This window comes from Eulemur rufifrons, chromosome 15 (genome assembly GCF_041146395.1).
Source record: "Eulemur rufifrons isolate Redbay chromosome 15, OSU_ERuf_1, whole genome shotgun sequence".
Lineage (NCBI taxonomy): Eukaryota > Metazoa > Chordata > Mammalia > Primates > Lemuridae > Eulemur > Eulemur rufifrons.
This window is the reverse complement of record NC_090997.1, coordinates 41,792,804-41,811,867: the sequence shown is the minus strand read 5'-3', so window position 1 is coordinate 41,811,867 and position 19,064 is coordinate 41,792,804. Positions and strand designations below refer to the sequence as shown.

General features: G+C 33.4%; 1 protein-coding gene across 6 annotated transcripts in view; it reads right to left on the bottom strand.

Annotated features, from left to right (window-relative positions):
- DOP1A (DOP1 leucine zipper like protein A) overlaps positions 1-19,064 on the bottom strand; it is a 98,172-nt gene that overhangs the window by 32,013 nt on the left and 47,095 nt on the right. For 3 of the 6 annotated variants that reach the window (XM_069488890.1, XM_069488892.1, XM_069488891.1), the window contains 10 exons: positions 17,654-17,774; positions 15,844-15,963; positions 13,956-14,070; positions 13,562-13,591; positions 13,021-13,254; positions 7,646-8,267; positions 6,764-7,038; positions 5,210-5,362; positions 3,223-3,323; positions 1,617-1,876 (listed from right to left, as the gene is read on the bottom strand). In XM_069488890.1, coding sequence (XP_069344991.1) covers positions 1,617-1,876; positions 3,223-3,323; positions 5,210-5,362; positions 6,764-7,038; positions 7,646-8,267; positions 13,021-13,254; positions 13,562-13,591; positions 13,956-14,070; positions 15,844-15,963; positions 17,654-17,774 — 2,031 coding nt within the window. Of the gene's footprint in view, positions 1-1,616; positions 1,877-3,222; positions 3,324-5,209; positions 5,363-6,763; positions 7,039-7,645; positions 8,268-13,020; positions 13,255-13,561; positions 13,592-13,955; positions 14,071-14,519; positions 14,629-15,843; positions 15,964-17,653; positions 17,775-19,064 lie in introns of all 6 variants that reach the window. The other 3 variants (XM_069488893.1, XM_069488895.1, XM_069488896.1) reach the window with 2 other exon arrangements.

The window sequence follows — 19,064 nt, the reverse complement described above, 5'->3', positions numbered from 1 at the left end:
GAAAAACAGTAAGGAAAGAAAAATATAAAATGTATTAAAATAATCGAAATGTAGACATTTAGACTAAACTCGATTTTTAACTAGTGTCATCTACTTATATTTTCTTATTAAAATTACATTTTATCACTATAGATCTTTTAAGTCAGAAAATTATGCAGGTGACTATTAGAACAAAGATAATTCAGCAATAGAAGGCCCATTATTCAATTAAACAGAAGAGTACATTTAATATAGATAAAATATAAAAGTTTACCCTTTTCCCCAAAATAAGGCATCATTTCTATTGCAGGGTTAAAAGTTTATTTTTATTCCCTATGTAATACTTCCCCCTTTAGTTATTCTGTTTCCAAGAATTCAAATAGTTTAGGATATAGTCAAATGTATAAGTATATAACCTTATAAGATTTTAATAAGATTCAATAAATATTTATGAATTGTCTCACACGTGTAAGACCCTAAACCAGGAAGGTGGAGAGAAGGATGAGACACCATTGCTCCTCTCTAAAGAGTTTAAAATTAGTAGAGGACCACATATATATAATTCATTTCTGTGATTTTTGGGGGGCATACGATAAATATATTGATGGGATTTTTTTTTTTTTTTTTAGAAAAGGTAAAAGGCTTAGTGCCATACAAGTAGTACAAATCCAATGCTATCAAATTCAGAGAAGGCATTATGATGTTGAAGATATGGTCTGACACTGATCTCAGAGGGGAGGTGAGAATTCAGCAGACGGGTAAAGTGCTAACACAAAGACATTTTGGCAATAAGCAAGATAGAGCAAGTTCTTAGAAGATTCAGGGGAAGCAGTGGAAAGGAAGCTAGAAAGAGGAAACAAGGCTCTGTAGAAACATACTAGAGATGGAGTAGGAGCATGATGGTTTGGCTCCAGTTTCATCAGTTACCAGCTGTGGGACTTTGAGAAAGCCAAAGGCTTCTAAGCATCAGCAACTTGCTCAATAAAATGACATTTTCATTACTGGCCTAACAGGGTTATTTGTTAAGAGACATAAATGAGATATGTGAGAGTCTTTTGTCCCTAAAGTATAACATATACATCTAACATTAGGGGCCATTACCACTGTATAGAGGGTACCACTTGACAGTTTGTAAAGCGTAGACTTTGTAATAATAGTGAATATTTATGCATGTCACAAACATGACTACATCTAATGGTCATAACAAAGCCTTGACAGTTGGGCATTATTATTCCCATTTTACAGATGAGGAAAATGACTCATCAATATAAAATGTGCATTATAGGCTTACTATAAATTCCCAATGAAGTATATACAGAGTCTTGAAGGATCAGGATTGCTAACTAAGCTCTAAAGATATTTCCATCAAAATTGAAGAATATATCTGACTAGAACCGTGGCTGATTCCTCCTCTGAAAGAGCCAACTAATAAGAGAGATCCAAGTCCTCTAAGATGGTCATCAATGAAGTATGACATGGCCCACATGGCACTGCTAGTACATGAGGAGACGAGAAAATAAGCCCATGGAGAAAATCTCACATCCAGTTCTCTTGCTAATCACCGTTTTGTTCACTTCTCACTTTATTTTAATAACTTAATTCTAAAGAAAGCCATTTGACTTTCATGTGATATTCACCATTGTTGCAGGCAAAATCCTGCATGAAATGCTTATCACTCTCCTCTCCTGGATAACAAGGAGCCTTATTCCAATAACGTTCTGCTTGTACACGCTGTACTGAAACCCTCTGAGTTTTTGGATGAAGCAGGAGCAATAGCAACGGTTCCAAAACTCTGGCAATATCATGTCTTTGTAGGACTTGGTTCAGCCAGGCTTGTCCCACAGAGCTAGTAGAACCATCAAGACTGTTAAGGCTATCTAACATGATGAACAGTGACCTAAAATAAAAACCAACAATTAAAACAAAGAACAAAACACCTACTTTAATTGTAACACTCTAATTTTTCTAAAATTAATATTATCATAAATTATTTCTTATTCTGAATTAACTATTTTAAAGTAGTCATATTTAAGATAAATTTCAACCACCATATTTTTATAATCTTAATCCCAACAGTCTCAGGAGGTGTAATAAGAAAGGAAAAAAGCAGCTTTTGTCCGTTTTAAAAAAAAAAAAATTATGTTTTTGAAATTTCATAAGCATACATAACTTTTATAAGATAAATACAAAATAGAAAATAAAACTTATTTAGTCTTGTTTTAGCAACATATTCCTCTTCATATCACCAAATACTGAACCTTCTGCAAGTCAATACTACTTCTATGTTAGTCCATGCTCCCGTGCTCCCATTCTTTTCATGAGTCAAACTAAGTGCTCAATTCAAGGAAGACCTTCTGTTAAAGGTAGGAAGGTGTGGTTTAAAATCAGAAAACCCAAGGTTCAAATCACTTGTATGGTCTTGGGTAAGCAACTTAACTTCTCCTGGCCTCCACTGCTTGACTTGTAAATTGAGGAAAGGTAGTTGTCAAATTGTAAAGTGCAATTTCAATATATTCAATATATTGTAGGGGTTCAATATATGGTTCAATAGCATATCCCTTACAAATGGTAATGCTGGTTGAAAAGCACCAGCTAAAATACTGTCCAGTAGAGCACACATCCGATGCTGAGCTGAGCTTTAAACCATAGTTAGATTTCTGGCCACCTCTATGAAACCTGCTGGTGAGATTATATTACAATAATATGTGAATCTACCTATATATGGTAGTTCCTTTGAAGTTAATGCAAATCTGATATTTGAGGTATGAGTCACCTAAGTAGTCTAGACAAAAAGTAAAACCACTCTCAGGCAGCTCAAGTTTCTTTGAATTGATGCATAGATTTTTAAAAGTCTAGTTCAGGCAGAAGATTGAGAATAATTGCTCGGGAAACACTTAATACAATCAGCTATTTATACACAGTTTCACTGAATGTGAATATAGAAGGCTGCATCCACTGCTGTATCCCTGGCACCTAGAATGGTGTCTGGCACAAAGCAGGGACTTGATGAATAGTCATCCAATGAAGGGGCACTGGGCACTCCAAAGCTAGGAAGGGAAAATCTGGTAGATAAGTAAAAATATCATGCATTTTAATATAGACTTTTCAAAATAATTTAAAATTTCTCTTTATAAAATGTGTAAACTGCTATCTTCCAGCTTTGCCATACTAGACAATGGATTAAAGAAGAGAGACGACATTAAGATATCTGACTGTAAAATCTGAATATAAAATGTAACCAACCTGTCAAAAGAACGTGCAAAAGATGAAGACTTATTTATATGAAGATCCCTTGTTAGATGCCAAAGAACTGCAAACTTTGCATGTGCTTCCATCCTTATTTTCTGAGGAGAAAATGGGAGATTAAATTATATTATTCTCTCTTGAAGATATTAAATGATTTTAATAAAATCAAAGTAACTATTTAGGAGTACTGTATTATGTTCAATGTCCACAGTACTCAAATATGCCTTGAAATAAACTTTAATTATATTTTTTATGGAAGTAGAAACACAGAAAATACTTAAACATATATAGAAATATTGAACCTAAAGGATCTCACCCTGCCTCATAAATAATTATTACTTTGTTTAGACTTTAGGTAACAGTTTACTAGATTACTGCATAACAGTAGAAGGAAAAAGCTAATTATGTACATATCATGATATTTTGAGTTTAGGAAACATTTTTTGCCATCATTTTATGTAAACATTTAGTTGTCAATTGAATTTATTGCACTAGTTTACCTTTTCTCCCAGAAATGATAAATTAATCCCAAATGAGTTTTTCATCACTTATAAAGCTGGTTTATTATACTCAAAAATTTAAACACTTAAAAATTATTTCCATAAGGAAGATATTAAATGACTTTTGAGATTTGGAAAAAGATTAAGCATTAAGATAATGGATAGAACAATGCAAAAATAAATCATTTATAAAGACAAGCACTGGGTATTAGATAATGAGCATGTATTGATATAAACCAAGTAGAAATTGTCACATTATCAAAAGTTTTATAGTCTTCATCTAGTATTTATGGAATTCTTCAAGGACAAGCCCCAAGAAACCAGACTGCAGCTATCTAAACATCTTGTAATAGGTTAGAGGAGTGCTTACTTTTTCTATGGGCTTTATACATGCTTTTATGAAGCCTGCATTTGTACATCAACCAACAGAAACATGTAAAAATTAAGTAATGAAAGGTATTTTAATTTTTTCCATGGATGTGTATCTTTATTCATAACTTAGAAGTACTTCTTTAAAAATGAAATGTTACACCAGTAAAAACAGGTATATAATTTGTCCTGGATTTATATTTAACATAAAACAAACATTAATAGATTAAAATACATGGCTTTATCTAAAATTTTGTTTCTGAACAATTTTGAAAGAATGTGTTGAAGCAGAAATAGAATTTTACCATTTTTCTTGGAATAAACTTTTCATTCCTTTTATTTACTCCTTCATTTACCACGTCCCCCTCTGCCAAATGCTTCATTTACTTAACACAATGTGTTTTTGAATATGATTCATTCAAACTCACTAGCATTTCGAGTTTTTAAAAAATAGTGCAATCCACTTCTACAAGTTCTTCAATAAAATCTTCTAATTATATTAGAAAGCAGCACAGGAAGACCACAGGCTTCATTAAATTACCCTGAAGAGGTAGGTCAATCAGAATGATTGTTCCAGTCTCTTCTCAGGCTGACTTATAAATCAGCCATCTTTGACTCATGTATCACACTTCCTATACGTTAGGATATAAAATTCTTATTTTGGATATTTATTATGATGCAAAAATATAATCTCACATATTAACATGCTAAGCTTATAAATATAATTTATACTTTATTTCATTTCACATATACTGGTTAATGTATCCATCAGTTCCATAACTGAGGCCACTGATCACTCTTTAAATGACTCAAGAACCTAGATCAGCAACAACTTTAATCATCATTATCTATAACTGGTGTCCTGAAGCAAGAAATAAACTCACCATTTTTGGATTATGTAATTATTCATATTACTGATGCTTTTGTACAGAACTTTCCTCTAGAAAGAGAATACGTTGATTTTAAAGATACTAAGATCATTCTGAATAAAGCTATTATAATATTACCTCTTATTCAGATACTAGCTGCAATAATTTCCCTAAAGAGTTTCCTTAATTTACTTTTTGGTTAATGGGGTAGGAGATATGTACATGCACAAGATAAGGGGATTTTACCTTATCTTTATGGGTTAACTGCTGACTTATAACATCCTCACAGATGCTAGAAGAAGGAACCAAGTTATGTAATTGATAAAATAGTTCCACACTCTTCTGGTGGTGCTGAGGTGTTCCATCTCCCAGCTGGTCCCACAATGTCAAAGCGACATGCTATAGAAAAAAAATGTAAAAGTGACAGAGTTATAAAACTATAAATGAAATCTTATTTAACGAACATTTCCTATTAGATACAAACTAATACCTGGTCTGTGACTGTCAGACCTGGAAAATCTTTAATATTCACTATGCCTCTACGATGAGCTTTACAAGTGCAGCCTTTCGTCTGGTTACTTTCTGGTCACCCAGGCCCTTAGAGCCTTTTATGATAGTGCTTTAATGATATTTTATTTTATTTATTTTTTTGAGACAAAGTCTTACTCTGTCACCTGGGCTAGAGTGCAGTGGTGCAATCATAGCTCACTGCAACCTCAAACTCCTGAGTTCAAGTGATCCTCCTGCCTCAGTCTCCCCAGTAGCTAGGACTACAGGTACATACCATCATGCCTGGCTAATTTTTTAAAAAAATTTTTGTAGACACAGGGTCTCACTATGTTGCTCAGGCTGGTCTTGACTACCTGGCCTCAAGTGACCCTCCTGCCTTGGCCTCCCAAAGTGCTTGGATTATAGGCATGAACCACAGTGCCCAAACAATATTTATTTTAAACATCAGACAAACACGTAAGCACTTTCTGCAAGGCCTAGATAGAAACCCATTTCACTATTTTAGTGATATTTAATGAAGTGATACTAGGATAAGTTATCCTTAATAGAATGCACATTCCACATTGAATGCAATTTAATATAACATTTATGGTTGTACGTTAAAGTGAAAAGTAATTCATAGTCCAAATATCCAAACTACTAACACTTTTATAAAGTTGGTCATATGTATTTTGGAGCTACATGTGTTAACATAGCACTTGATTTATGACAGCATTAATAAAAATCCAACAATCTTCAGGGTTTACCACTACAACATTATAAAAACCAACTCTAATCTAGCAGGAGGAAATATCTACAGGGGCACAGTGACTAGAAATGAGATTTTAAAACTTTTTTAATGTACAGTATAAAGAATCTACCCACTTGAGACACCATAGATGATAGTCAGACAATATGAGGAGTCAGAAGAACTTTAGATGGAAGTTTTGGAGTGCTGAGTGAAAAACAAAATGTCACAACCACTTAATCAGAAAATAAGCTCTACTGTATAAATGAGCTTTCCTCTTTTTTAGTTGAAATTATTTTCTCCATGGCTTTAATGAAAGGCACTAATACTTGCCTTTCATTGCCCTAATACTCCCTTATCCTTAATTTTCCCCCCCTCACAAAATTGGGAACAAAATGGGGAAAACAATATATATCAAGTGTGACATTTTCTATGTGGTATGATATTAAGGGGTGTTTAATTAAGCCTGATTATCATCTTTAAAAGCACTATTAAGCAAACTAAGTCAAGTACCATACACGGCAGTGACGATCTTAGTCATGTATGTCCTTCTTAGAATTTACCTTGAAAAATTCAGTCTTCTCAGCTATATACCTCAGATTTCCCTGAGTAAGGGGAGGTCTAATAACCACGGCTACTCTTCCCTGGTTTGGACTTAAGGGTTGTGCAGGCTCCACGCTGTTTATGTTTTCCCCAGTGACCATGGCCACAGATTGTGTCAGTCCCACTAGGTCCATGACTAGTGAAATAGCAACACTCTGAACACTGAAATCACTTGCTTGGCTGCAAGCATTCATCAGAGTCTGGAGCCATTGTGGAGGCTGTACATGCTCACAGTCTGAAACAGAAGATGGAAGCAATCAGAATTCATCACACTAAATATCTCACACAGACTACATTAATTTCAAAGAATAAAACAACTCTACTCAATTCCTTTGGGCTTTGAGCTGTTAACAAAACCATGGTTTACCACCTGGTCTACAACTTTAAGAAAATAAAGCAGCAACAAGAATTTCATAAATATTGTTTTAAATATACATTTTTCTTATGCCAAGTTATACAATCTATTTCCTGTCCTGAAAATATATTAACATTTGTACTAACTGCACCATGTGTGTATATATAAAAATTTAAATATAGGTAAACACATATGATATTGGTCATAATAAAGGAAACCAGTGAATCTAATGTTACATTATTTTTCTCCAAAGATTTCCTTTTTAGCTTCTAATCACCAGCAATCAAACCATGAAAGAAATCAAACTCACAAAATCTTCAACATATTGGTTTCTCCATAGTAACAGTATTGCATTTAAAAAAAGTCACGTTAAAACAAGTTAAAAAATTAACTAGACAAAAAAATTCCAGTTTTGGTATCTGAATGCTTCTTTAAAAGATGGCATGCTACAGAAAATATTGAAATATAGGTAAAATGGAAACGTTACCATTCTCCAATTTTTCTGAACGTAACTCTGATGTATGGCTCCCCTCAGCAATGTAAACTGGGAAACTTGAGCACTCCAGGAAGAGCTGACAGGCAGCAAGGAAGGCTGAAAGGTATTCTTTTGAAGTTTTTTGTTTACTTATATTTCTTTCTTTTACATCTCCTTGTGAATCTCTGTCCCATTTTGAAGTCTCTCCTTGCTCTCGACCAAGATCCCCCTGATGCTCTGTAGCCAAAGCCTGAGAAAAAGAGTTACTCTGAACAACATAGAGGTTGATAAGTCTGGTAAGAAACTGTTGGACATACTCCAAGCAGCACTGCATTGCCGTCTTTTGAGTCTTCTTCCCACTTCGGGTTGCTGTTCCCTGTGTGACTACAGAGGGGGGCTGGATGATGGTTTCTTCAGATCCCACAGTGGATGCTGTTTCTGTCTCAGAGGATGTGCTACCAATTGGGATAGTAGCTGTCCCCTGTCCCTCACTCAGTTCTCTGTCAATGTCATCAGTTCGGTCTGCCTGATATTGTATAAATTCAGTGAATCCACTCTCTGAGGATTGACTACTTGGTGGATTTTCTCCATCTTCAAACACTTCAGTAGGATTTTCAAGAGAAACTGATGATACCTGGTAGAGATTTAAAAAAAGTAAAAGGCTAAGTAGGTAAATGTATTTATTAGGAATTAGAAGTGGCCACCTTTTGAAAGAAGTTTTAGATTGGAAATTCACTATATAATCTACATATTCTGCAGAATCTTAAAGTAGCTCCTATACTGATTCATATGACAATCAATAGGAAATACTGATATGCTTCTAATTAATACATTAATACATATTAATTCACCAAATATTTCTTATTCCCTATATGCATTGCATAAGGTTAGGCTCTTGAGGACAAAAAAATAAATCTCTAGGATTTATATTCTTGTTTTCAAATGACTAATAATTTATTTACTTTACGAAATCACTTTCCTAATGTCTAAATGATACAAAAAATGAGACATGTAAGGTTTAAAAGTGACATTTTAAAAACTAGAAAAAATATCTAATGATCATCTGTTCAGGGCCACATGAATATGAAATTTTTATTGAAATGTACAAAGTACTAATTAAATCTTTGCTATTAATTTTACATTCTTTCAGTGAATAGTTACTGAACTTATATCATGTGCCATGATATGTAATAGGAATAAAAGGAATAGTTTATAATCTAAAGAGGAAGATAGTAGGCAATTAATTACAATATAAACAAACAAATGAACCAGTTCCTGGAACAGAGCTGGAATTTATTAGCATTTTCCTCCCTATAATAAGGATAAGTACAATCATCAAGTATATTTTCTGGCTTAGTTTAAGTAAACAAAAGTTGTACATATCATGAATTCCTTGGGTAACTGTGCCAGAGTATAATTTGAATTTGAAAAAAATCATAAAAAGTGATCTGATTAATATACGAACTAAATGCACTGCTGCCCAAAACTGGGCCTCAGCCAATGTTCCCTGCTTCAGTGAATGACACACTATTCCTCAAGCCAGGAAAACAGAAACCTAGGGGTCAATCTTGGTATCTTTTCCACCTTTCCTCCCCTTCCCCACATCCATATCAGTACAATGGTTAAGGGTGTGGGACTGGGATCGCTAGGGCTTTGGCAATCACTAGCTATGTGATGTGTGGCAAGTTATTTAACCTCTTCAAACCTCAGTTTCCTTATCTGTATAATTAAGATGACAATAATTCCCACATTTTATAGTTACTATGAGGATTAAGTAGCAGTATATATAAAGGATGTGGTATAATGCCTAGCACTTAGTAAACAATAAATGTTAGGGATCACTCATTACCCTTTTCAATTTATTACTAAGTCTTTTTGATTTGTCTTCCTAAATACATTGCTAATCCATCCATTTTCTGTCTTTCTTCACTGCCCCCATGTTGTTACAAGTTACTATTGCCTTTTACCTGTACTACTATAGGTCTCCCCACATCCTTTTTTTGTTTCTCAGATCCATACTCTACACTGCAGCCAGTAACTTTTCTAGTGTACAAATCTGGCTATCTCACTTGTCTTTTTCCCTTCAGTGCCTTCCCATTGCTCCTAAGATAAAAAATAAAAGCCCTAATACAGTGAGCAAGGCCCTGTGCCTCTGACTGCCTCATAGCTGCATCTTTCCTTGTCTACACAGTGCTCCTTTCTGCCTAAGAGTCTTTGCAAATGCTCCTTCTTCTGTCAAGTGCTCTCTTCTTTTTACCTTACCTCCATCCCACAATTCCTCTAGGGCTTCACTCAAACATTCTTTCCTCAAGTAAGCCTTCCCTGGCTCCCAGCCGAAGTCAGATCACCCCATTTTCCACATTCCTACCACTTGATATTTTCCTTTATACATTTATCACAACTGTAATTAAATGTGTAATTACTTGTTTAATGTGTGTCTCTCACCAGAAAGAAAGGGCTGAGAAAGGCAGAGATTGTGCCTGGTTCACCACTGGATACCCAGTGCCCAGTATAGGGTTGGTGTTGATAAAGAGAGGTGGTTTTTTCTATTTTAAAGATAAGAAAACTGAGGCTCAAGGAGGTTAAAAAAAACTTGCCCAAAGTTATACTAGATAAGCTTAGTAGTTGTTAGCAGAGCTCAGATGAAGCTATTCTTTTTTTTAAATTATATTCTAAAACATTAGGGTCATACAAATATTTTTGTTACATTGGTATCTTGTATAATGCTTAAGTCAGGGCTTTCGGTGTTCCCATCACCAGAATAGTGTTCACTCTCCGACAGATAAGTTTTTATCCCTCACCTCCTCCTACCATCCCCCCTTCACAGTTTCTAATGTCCTTTACATCTCTTTGTACCCCTGTGTGTCCATTGTTTAGCTCCCAATTATTAGAAAGTACATGTGGTGTTTGCTTTTCCATTCCTGAGATAACTTTGCTTAGGATAATGGTCTCCAGTTCCATCCAAGTGGCTGCAAAATGCATTAATTCATTTCTTTTTATGGCTGACTAGTACTCCATGGTATATAAACACACCTTATTTTCTTTATTCATGGGCATTGAGGTTGATTCCACATCTTTGCAATTGTGAATTGTGCTGTGATAAACATTCGAGTACAAGTGTATTTTTTATAAAGTGACTTCTTTTCCTTTGGGTAGATAGTAGTGGGATTGCTGGATTGAATAGTAAGTCAACATTTATTTCTTTAAGGAATCTCCATACTGTTTTGCACAGAGGCTACACTAATTTACAGTCTCACCAACAGTGTAAAAGTGGTCCTTTCTCTCTGTATCCACACTAGCATCTATTGTTTTTTTGACTTTTTAGTAATGGTCATTCTAACAAGAGTAAGTGGTATTTCATTGTGGTTTTAATTTGCATTTCCCTGATGATTAGTGATGTTGAACATTTTTTTCATGTTTGTGGGCCATTTGTCTATCTTCTTTTGGAAAACTTCTGTTTATGGCTTTTGCCCATTTTTTAATGAGGTTAAAAATAGAAATTATGTTCAGGCATTTGAGTATGGAGATCCAACATACTGATTTTACAAAAATGTACTAGGTGCATAGAGTTAAATTAGGTTTATAGTTTTTTCAAGAATCACTGCTTGACTTATACTTTCAGAAACAGAAAACACTCAGCTTTTAATACAGAAAACACTCAGCTTTTAAATATGATCAATTTTTAAACATTGCAGTAAAGATAACATTGTACTTCAGTAAAAATAGGAAAAAATACATACGTCCTTGGAGCATACAAGATAAACAAAGAGAGAGAGGGGAAAAACCATGCTCCAAAGTTAATGAAATATTATATCTTAAAAATGTACATTATTAATTGTCCTTCAGCTAATATGAGTGGTTATTCCCATTTGCCTTACCTGTAACCATCAATAAGGGACTCCAGATGTTTTCTACATAGTCAATCTTCACATATTTGAATATACTATTGAAAGAATGTTAAGGCTTTTCCTTTTCCTACTCCCACTAGTCTCATTCAAATAAAAACCAAAGCTTCAATAGTGGTTAGGACCTATTTTATTTTTATTTCTGTGAAGATCCTAAGAGCATAATTTAAGAAAAACAGTGCAACAAAATGAATTTTCCAGCTATAGTAGAAACAATATATATCACAAATAAAAAGCAGGTTGGTAGGAAAATAAGGGAGACTAGTGTTTGTAGGATACTCCTGGGGCATATTTAAATTGATTAAGGATTGGCAATGTTTATTTCATATATGAAGAGCAATACATTTAGATGGACCAAGAAAAAAGTTTTAGGATTAAAACTGATATTTTGGCTGTCTGCGGGGAGGTGGGGAAAGCAACTGAAAAAAAAAAAAAAAAAAAAGAGCAATTATACGAACCCAGGGTTTGGGTAATAAATCTGATACTCTAGAAATTTTTAAATCTTCATTTAACGTAGTGCCACTGTTCTTAAGTTCAATTTAATTATATAATCCAATTCAATGTTTTCAGTCATAGTTACTAAAATATTTTAATATTACAAACCTGAAAGCTTTTAAATTATTGATTTTTCCTTGGGTGTTTAAGTATAGTACTAGTGCCAGACATTAAAATTATTATAATGGTTTAATTCTATTCAACTTCATAAAGAAAGTATTAGGCATCTGGATGACTGAGGAGAATAAAAAGATCCTGGATTTCAAGAAGAGCGTGTCAAATATTTAGTGTATATGAAAATGACCAGCAAAGTTTAGACATACACCTGCTGTCCAATACAGTTGCCATTAGCCACATATGGCTACTGAGTACTTGAAATATGGCTAGTCTAACTGAGGAACTAAATTTTTAATTTTATTGAAATCTAAATATAGATACTTTAGTTCTTAGAAAACTTTCAAGTATGTTTGGAACAACTTGTGTCTGTGACTAACTTTTCAAGTATAAATCTTGACATTAAATACAGATCTAATATTTCTGATCAAAATTTAGCATTTGAATGATATTCTGTAAGTACAAAATACACACTAGATTTTGAAGACTTAGTGCAAAAAAGAATGTAAAATATCTCACTAATATTTTTATAAGACATCAGTTTTATACAGATTACATGTTGAAATGATAACATATTGGCTATATCAGGCTAAATAAAATATAATTAAAATTAATTTCATCTGTTTTTTACCTTTTTTAATGTGGCTACCAGAAAATTTAAAATTACATATGTCACTCACATTATACTTCTATGGGAAAGTGCTGACATACAGTTAAACTACAAAGCCTACAAGATAGCCTACTGCCATAGCACTCAAACCTAAGAAAGGTTCACTAATATTTAAATGCTTAAATATAATGATTTTACTTAGAAACTGTTCTGCTTCGAAGAAATATAACTGGTTTAATACCAAAAATAATAGCTAACATTACCTTTTTGTCTTCCCATTCTTTGACTGAATTGTTCTGCCCACCTGGAAAATGCAACACACCTCCAGTGCCAGCAGATAATAGTGGAGGTTGAACCTTGCTAAGGATCTTTGAGCAGAGTCTGAGCGAATCTGTGAGTTCAGACAAGTGTAATGTCTGGAGATGGCTTGTTAGGGCAGAGATCATTCTGAGCAACAACTGAGGCAAGTGTTCTGTCTGGATTTCAATATAAGTCTCCTGAAAATAAAAGTGAAATGAAAAAATTTTTAACAATGTATGCCCCAAAAGTTATAATATTTCACTTCTTAATCTACACAAATAAGACAATACTTTTTACTCATCTTCAGTTTTATATGTATCATGCTCTTCATTAACATTGTATAGTCATTTTATTATTGATTTATAAAATTTATATTACAAAATTTTCAATTTAAGAGCTTCAAAAGCATATATTATAAAATAACCCATTTTATCTGCTATATTATTAAAATTGTAACAAAAGTGAATAGAATCAGTTAAGAACAAAACAGGCTGAATGTCATACCTGACACAGCACCCTCATACTTCTAGTAGGCTTCAAAATGAGAAAGCAAAGAATTGAGGAGAGAAAACAGAAGGGGAAAAGATTTCCAACAGTCTTCATTTAATACAAAGTATCATTAATGAATATCAATGCAGCATTAGACCACTAAACAGTTAAGATTTTATAACATGCAATTATGAAGTATATTTCATGTATTTTATATACATACATATATGTCAGAGGATAATACTCTCAGAAAATTTTATGGAAAAAAGCTATTCCAAAGGGAAAAAATCAATTTAATTTTAAAGATGAAATTTATTTAGAGATGAGGTTTGCCTCCAGTATGAAATATTTAAAATATGTTACTAGAGTTCCTTTATTTTATTTTGTTTTTTTACCAAGGTGGTCTTACCAAAGAAACTATATCCAACAAAAAATCCACCAGTAAGCAGAAATTGGTCAGCTGTAACTCAGATGACTCACTACTATCTCCAGGTCCAATCTGAAGTCTGGCATGCAGTGTCCTCCTAAAAGGGAAAATCACTTTATCAAGTATACTATCAAGTCATGTGACTACATGTGACAACATCATTGTCTTCCTAATGAAAGCCAAGTAAACACTGGGTCACACACAATAATGTTCTTGTGATTACACATTCCATTTCCCCCAGGTACGTTTCCTGAGGGAAATGGAATGTGTACCTCTGTGAAAAATTCTCAAACCAAGATTCCTAGGACCTCTCCCTAACTCCTGTACTGCACTTCCAAGTGTTCTGGATAGATCTCACTTTTTGAGACATATTTCCCATTGCTCCCACTACAGATGTCACCTAAAATGAATTATTTGCTACTTGATTTCTAACCTCAGGGCTTTTAAAGAAAGACCCATTTGTTCTCCTGAACTACTGTTCTTCCCCAACCTCATTCTTTCGTATTCAGAATTCCTCTGCCTTCAAGGTCTGAGATCAAATGTTACCTCCTCCAGGAAGCTTCTTTTGATCCAAGCAGTAGAGATCATTCCTCCAACAAATATTCAAATTAAGTCATATTAATTCTATATGACCATACATACATTGCCCCATATTCTGAAGACATAAAGTAAGAAAATGATATAGTCCTTGACCAACAAGAAACATAAGCATGTAGACAAATAAATGCAATAATGTGACAGTGTGAGAGAAGTTGATTCTGATAAGAAATTTGAGGAAGGGAGGAAGTCAGGAAGGCTACTGAAAGGTGGATTACCTCTGTATATGACACCTTACCAGATGGGCAAGGGGGAAGAATACTTTAGAAAGAATAGCACAAGTGAAGGCACAGCAGCATGAAAATTAATGTGTTCAGGGAGTAGTTGAGATTAGCTAAAGAAGTGTGTGCGTGTGTGTATGAATGTAGAGGATGGAAACCCAGGGTAGAGCCAGGTGGTGAAAAGACACTGATAATTCCTCTGCATTCCTACATTTTAATCTATTAAGGCATTTATAATTTTAAATTTAATACTAGGAATATACATGTGCATGTCTTACTTGTTCCCACTATAAGGTCTTTGAAGACGGACTATCTGCATAGCACAGTGCATTTCAGCTGGGTGCTCAATATCTGCTGAATGAGTAAGCAAACAACTTTCTAAATCATTAAAGGGATTAATGTATAGCAGAAACATTTAAATTTTTTATTAAGAGACTTCTAATCCTGAGATCATACATGTTTACTTTTTGACTACATGTTCCTTAGGATTGAGATGTTAATCTTGTTCTGAGAAAATTTGGTTTAGAATCCAGACAGATTCCAGTCATGTTCACTAGCATCCTAGGGTTGTCAGGCCATTTTTTTAGGCTTTATGTCCTACATGGTAGATGCCTTTTTATCACTCAACAGTGACAACATAGGCTGGTTTTTATGGCTTTAGAAACACAAAAGTGACCAAGAAGTTTTTTGCTAATCAAAGTAGGAATCCTTCTGGAAAAGAGCATAAGGTAGCAGCTACAAATTTGCTATCTTCTCTACAACAAAGAAAAACTGGGTTACTGTAAACTGGAGAAGAAAAACCTTTCATCTATGGGGGTATACAAATAACTCATTTCTAAACTCCTTTCCAATTCTAAGATTATATGATCAATGACTTTACATCCTAGAGGAAGAAACAAGGTAGAATCAGATTATGGCTAGCAAATAAGTAATAGTTATCAGTAGTAGTAGACTGTGTAAAAGAACATGCTTTTCATTAGATTCAACAACTTAAAATCAAAGGTTAGCTTTGGATTATGCTAAATTAAAATGAATGAAAACAAAGAACATACCTACAACATTCTTCAAACCAACGTGCAACGTAATCCCACATATAATAAGGCTCAAAGGAATTAAAGAGAAGGTTGGCAGTTTTAATCAGCTCTGCTGTTTTCTTATTTTCTCTTAATTTACTAAAAAAAAAAAGAAAGAAAAAGAAAAACAAAACCTAAAAGTATTAACATTTTTTTCATCAAATTTAAATTTAAGTGCAATATTATTAGGGTAGTACATACTCCTAAGTAGTTGCTAGAAAATGTGCCAGTTAGAATATTACAACAAATAATTTTTATCTATTGCTACACTCCTATTACTTTGTATGTAGTTATTTTTCCAAATTTGAGTTTTCATAACTCAAATGTGTGATCAAGACCAGAAATTAGCCTTGTGAATTTCTGAATAAAAAACACAAAAGAGGAAGTTATTATAATTTTGAGTGTGGGGCTGTTAATTTGTCATCAAATTCTTTTGTTTCCCTTGGCACATATAAACTGAGTATTGATTTTATTTTGACAGCCTTGATTCTGAAGAATTTTGTTTACTTTCCTGTCCTGTTCAGGATTTTCTTAAGAAAGGTTAAGTTTATTTTGACCAGCTTCAATCAAATTATTATTCTTAACTGGAAAAACAACAACAAAAAAGACTACTACTGTACATAGTCATTACTACTGAAACTCATCAGGGAAAAATAACTTTTGTTACTTCAAGTGGCAACCCTTTAGCCTATTTTCTCCTCCCATCCTAACAATTAAAACCGTTGTCTTTATATGGTAAGGTACTGTCAATACAACCAGTATGCAGAAAAGACTAATTAAATATTACATGGGTAATAAAAATTCTCAGGTCGTTACATAATGAAAAAGAGTACCAGGTTACTTAACATTAACTTCTTTAACAAAAAATAATGGGATTATATTATCATAAGTCAAAAACTGTCTTAAAACATTTTAATATTTAGATAAAAGTATGTTTTAGGGGAGCCCAGGGTGTCTCCAAAGCTTCACCAAGGAGACATCAATGAAATGCAAACCACGTAAAAAAAATTATAGTCTTGGAAGCTTTGTAATATTATAATGAAAGATGATACTGGAAAAGAGGTGGTTTGCTTAACATAGAGAAGAAAGGAAAAACATTTTGTAAGCATCTGTCAATCACCAACTTAGAGTACAGGACATGCTAATGTTACGTAACTTGTCCCAGGCATTTGAAATATGTATGCATGTACCTGAAAGAAGAAATAACCATGACTTTTAAAAAGAAAAAGATCACCTAGTGATGTTCATTCACTTAACTCTGTGTTCATCTTTTTCTGATCTGTGATTTGGTCTCCTGAGTATGTCAAGTCACCCAGGGGCACTACCCCAGGCAAACAAACAATGGGAATTGTACCAAGTAAGATAATCTTGTTTGATACAACTTCTGTTGTTATTAATAATTGACATGTGGCAGTTAGTCTCCTGTGAGTTTGGTGAATGTAAATAAATTCCCTGGAGCCTGTATCTTCACATTAACTGCTAAAATTTAATGTTTTAAACTGGTGAGATTAAGAACTAACCCTGGCATGTGGTGGTTCTGCCATCATGCTGTTAAGTGCTTGTTGAAAGATCACTGCAGTTAATTATGATACTTCGTATTACGAAAATACAGTGATATTTTAAATCAATTTTGCATAGAACACAAACTTCATAGAGTAGGCTTCTCCAGTTAGTTATTACTAACACTTCAAGTTATATTAAGTGAATATAAAGAGTAGTGTTTACTTTATGACTATGTATTAACAAATGAGAACATCTTTATGTCATGCTTAATTTTTTGGTAATCTACCTGCTTAACTGAGCATGATCTTTACTGAAGGGTGGGTCCATCTGAAGATCCAATTCTGCTTTGCATTGAGAATATAATGTTCTAAACACTTCAATCAGGACATCTTCCAGAATTACAGGACCTAAAATTAATATATGAATTAAAGACAGTAATTAATTAGCACTGGAAAGTCATAATCATCTAAAAATTGGTCCAATCAAAGGATTCTTTAAAATGAAGTATTTTTGAAAAACAGTATTTTTTTCAGAAGCTAAACTAAACTTCACATTTTGAGATGCTAATATAAAATAGTAAATAACTGAACAAATGTTTATTTAAAGTATAGGTTGACATTTAGAAATTACAGAATCAGGGAAATTGGCTTTGTCAGTTAATGGGTCTGTTAACCTTGGACAAGTTATTTAAATTCTTTGACATTTAGTTTCTTCATAGTGAATGAAGACAGTAATATCAAACTTACAGGACTGTTTTAAAGATTAGGAAAAATATTTGTAAGGTGAGTAGCACAGTCTCTAGCATATAATGAATATTCAATAAATGCTACTTGTATTATTACTACTGTGAATTTATATACTAAAATTTATATAATACTAAAATACATAAGGCTAAATCTTATTGCTATTACAGATGCCAATTTTCTTAAAAGAAAATTCCTGAGCTTCATCTATTATCATATAATAGCTTTAAAAAAACCCTCAAAGCTATTAACTCAATTAACTCAATTAACTTATTTGTATGTTTTAAATTTTTCATTTTTATTGTAAGAAATGGTGAGAAGACATGTATATTTGAGATTCTTTTTTTTTTTTTTTCTTTTCTTTCCTTTTTTTTGAGACAGTGTCTTGCTCTGTTGCCTAGACTGGAGTGCAGTGATATAATCTTAGCTCACTGCATCCTCAAACTCCTGGGCTCAAGCAATCCCCCTACCTCAGCCCAGCTAATTTTTTATATATATTTTTTAGAGATGGGCTCTTGCTATGTTGCTCAGGCTGGTCTCAAATTCCCAGCCTCAAGTGACTCCTGCCGTGGCCTTCCTAAGTGCTAGGATTACAGGCCCAAGCTACCGTGACTGGCAAGACACGTATATTTGCTAAAACATCTGCAAATAATTTGAAGAAATTATATACTTTATGATTTCATTTTACTTTTGCTAATATTTATGTTTTTTTCTTAATTTCTGTATCAGGTGCCATAATTAACTTCCCAACAGATCTAATATATAACAAATATACAATGAAGAAAGAGAAAAACAGAATAAAGGGAATGTGGGGAAGAAAGTTGAGGGATATAACCCAAATATTTTTGCTCAATTCCTTGAATTCTGTGAACTGTAAATCAGTTATGACAGATCATAAGTATTTCAATTTCAATAACATAATCAGGATTAAGAGAAACTTAGATAGCATCTTTA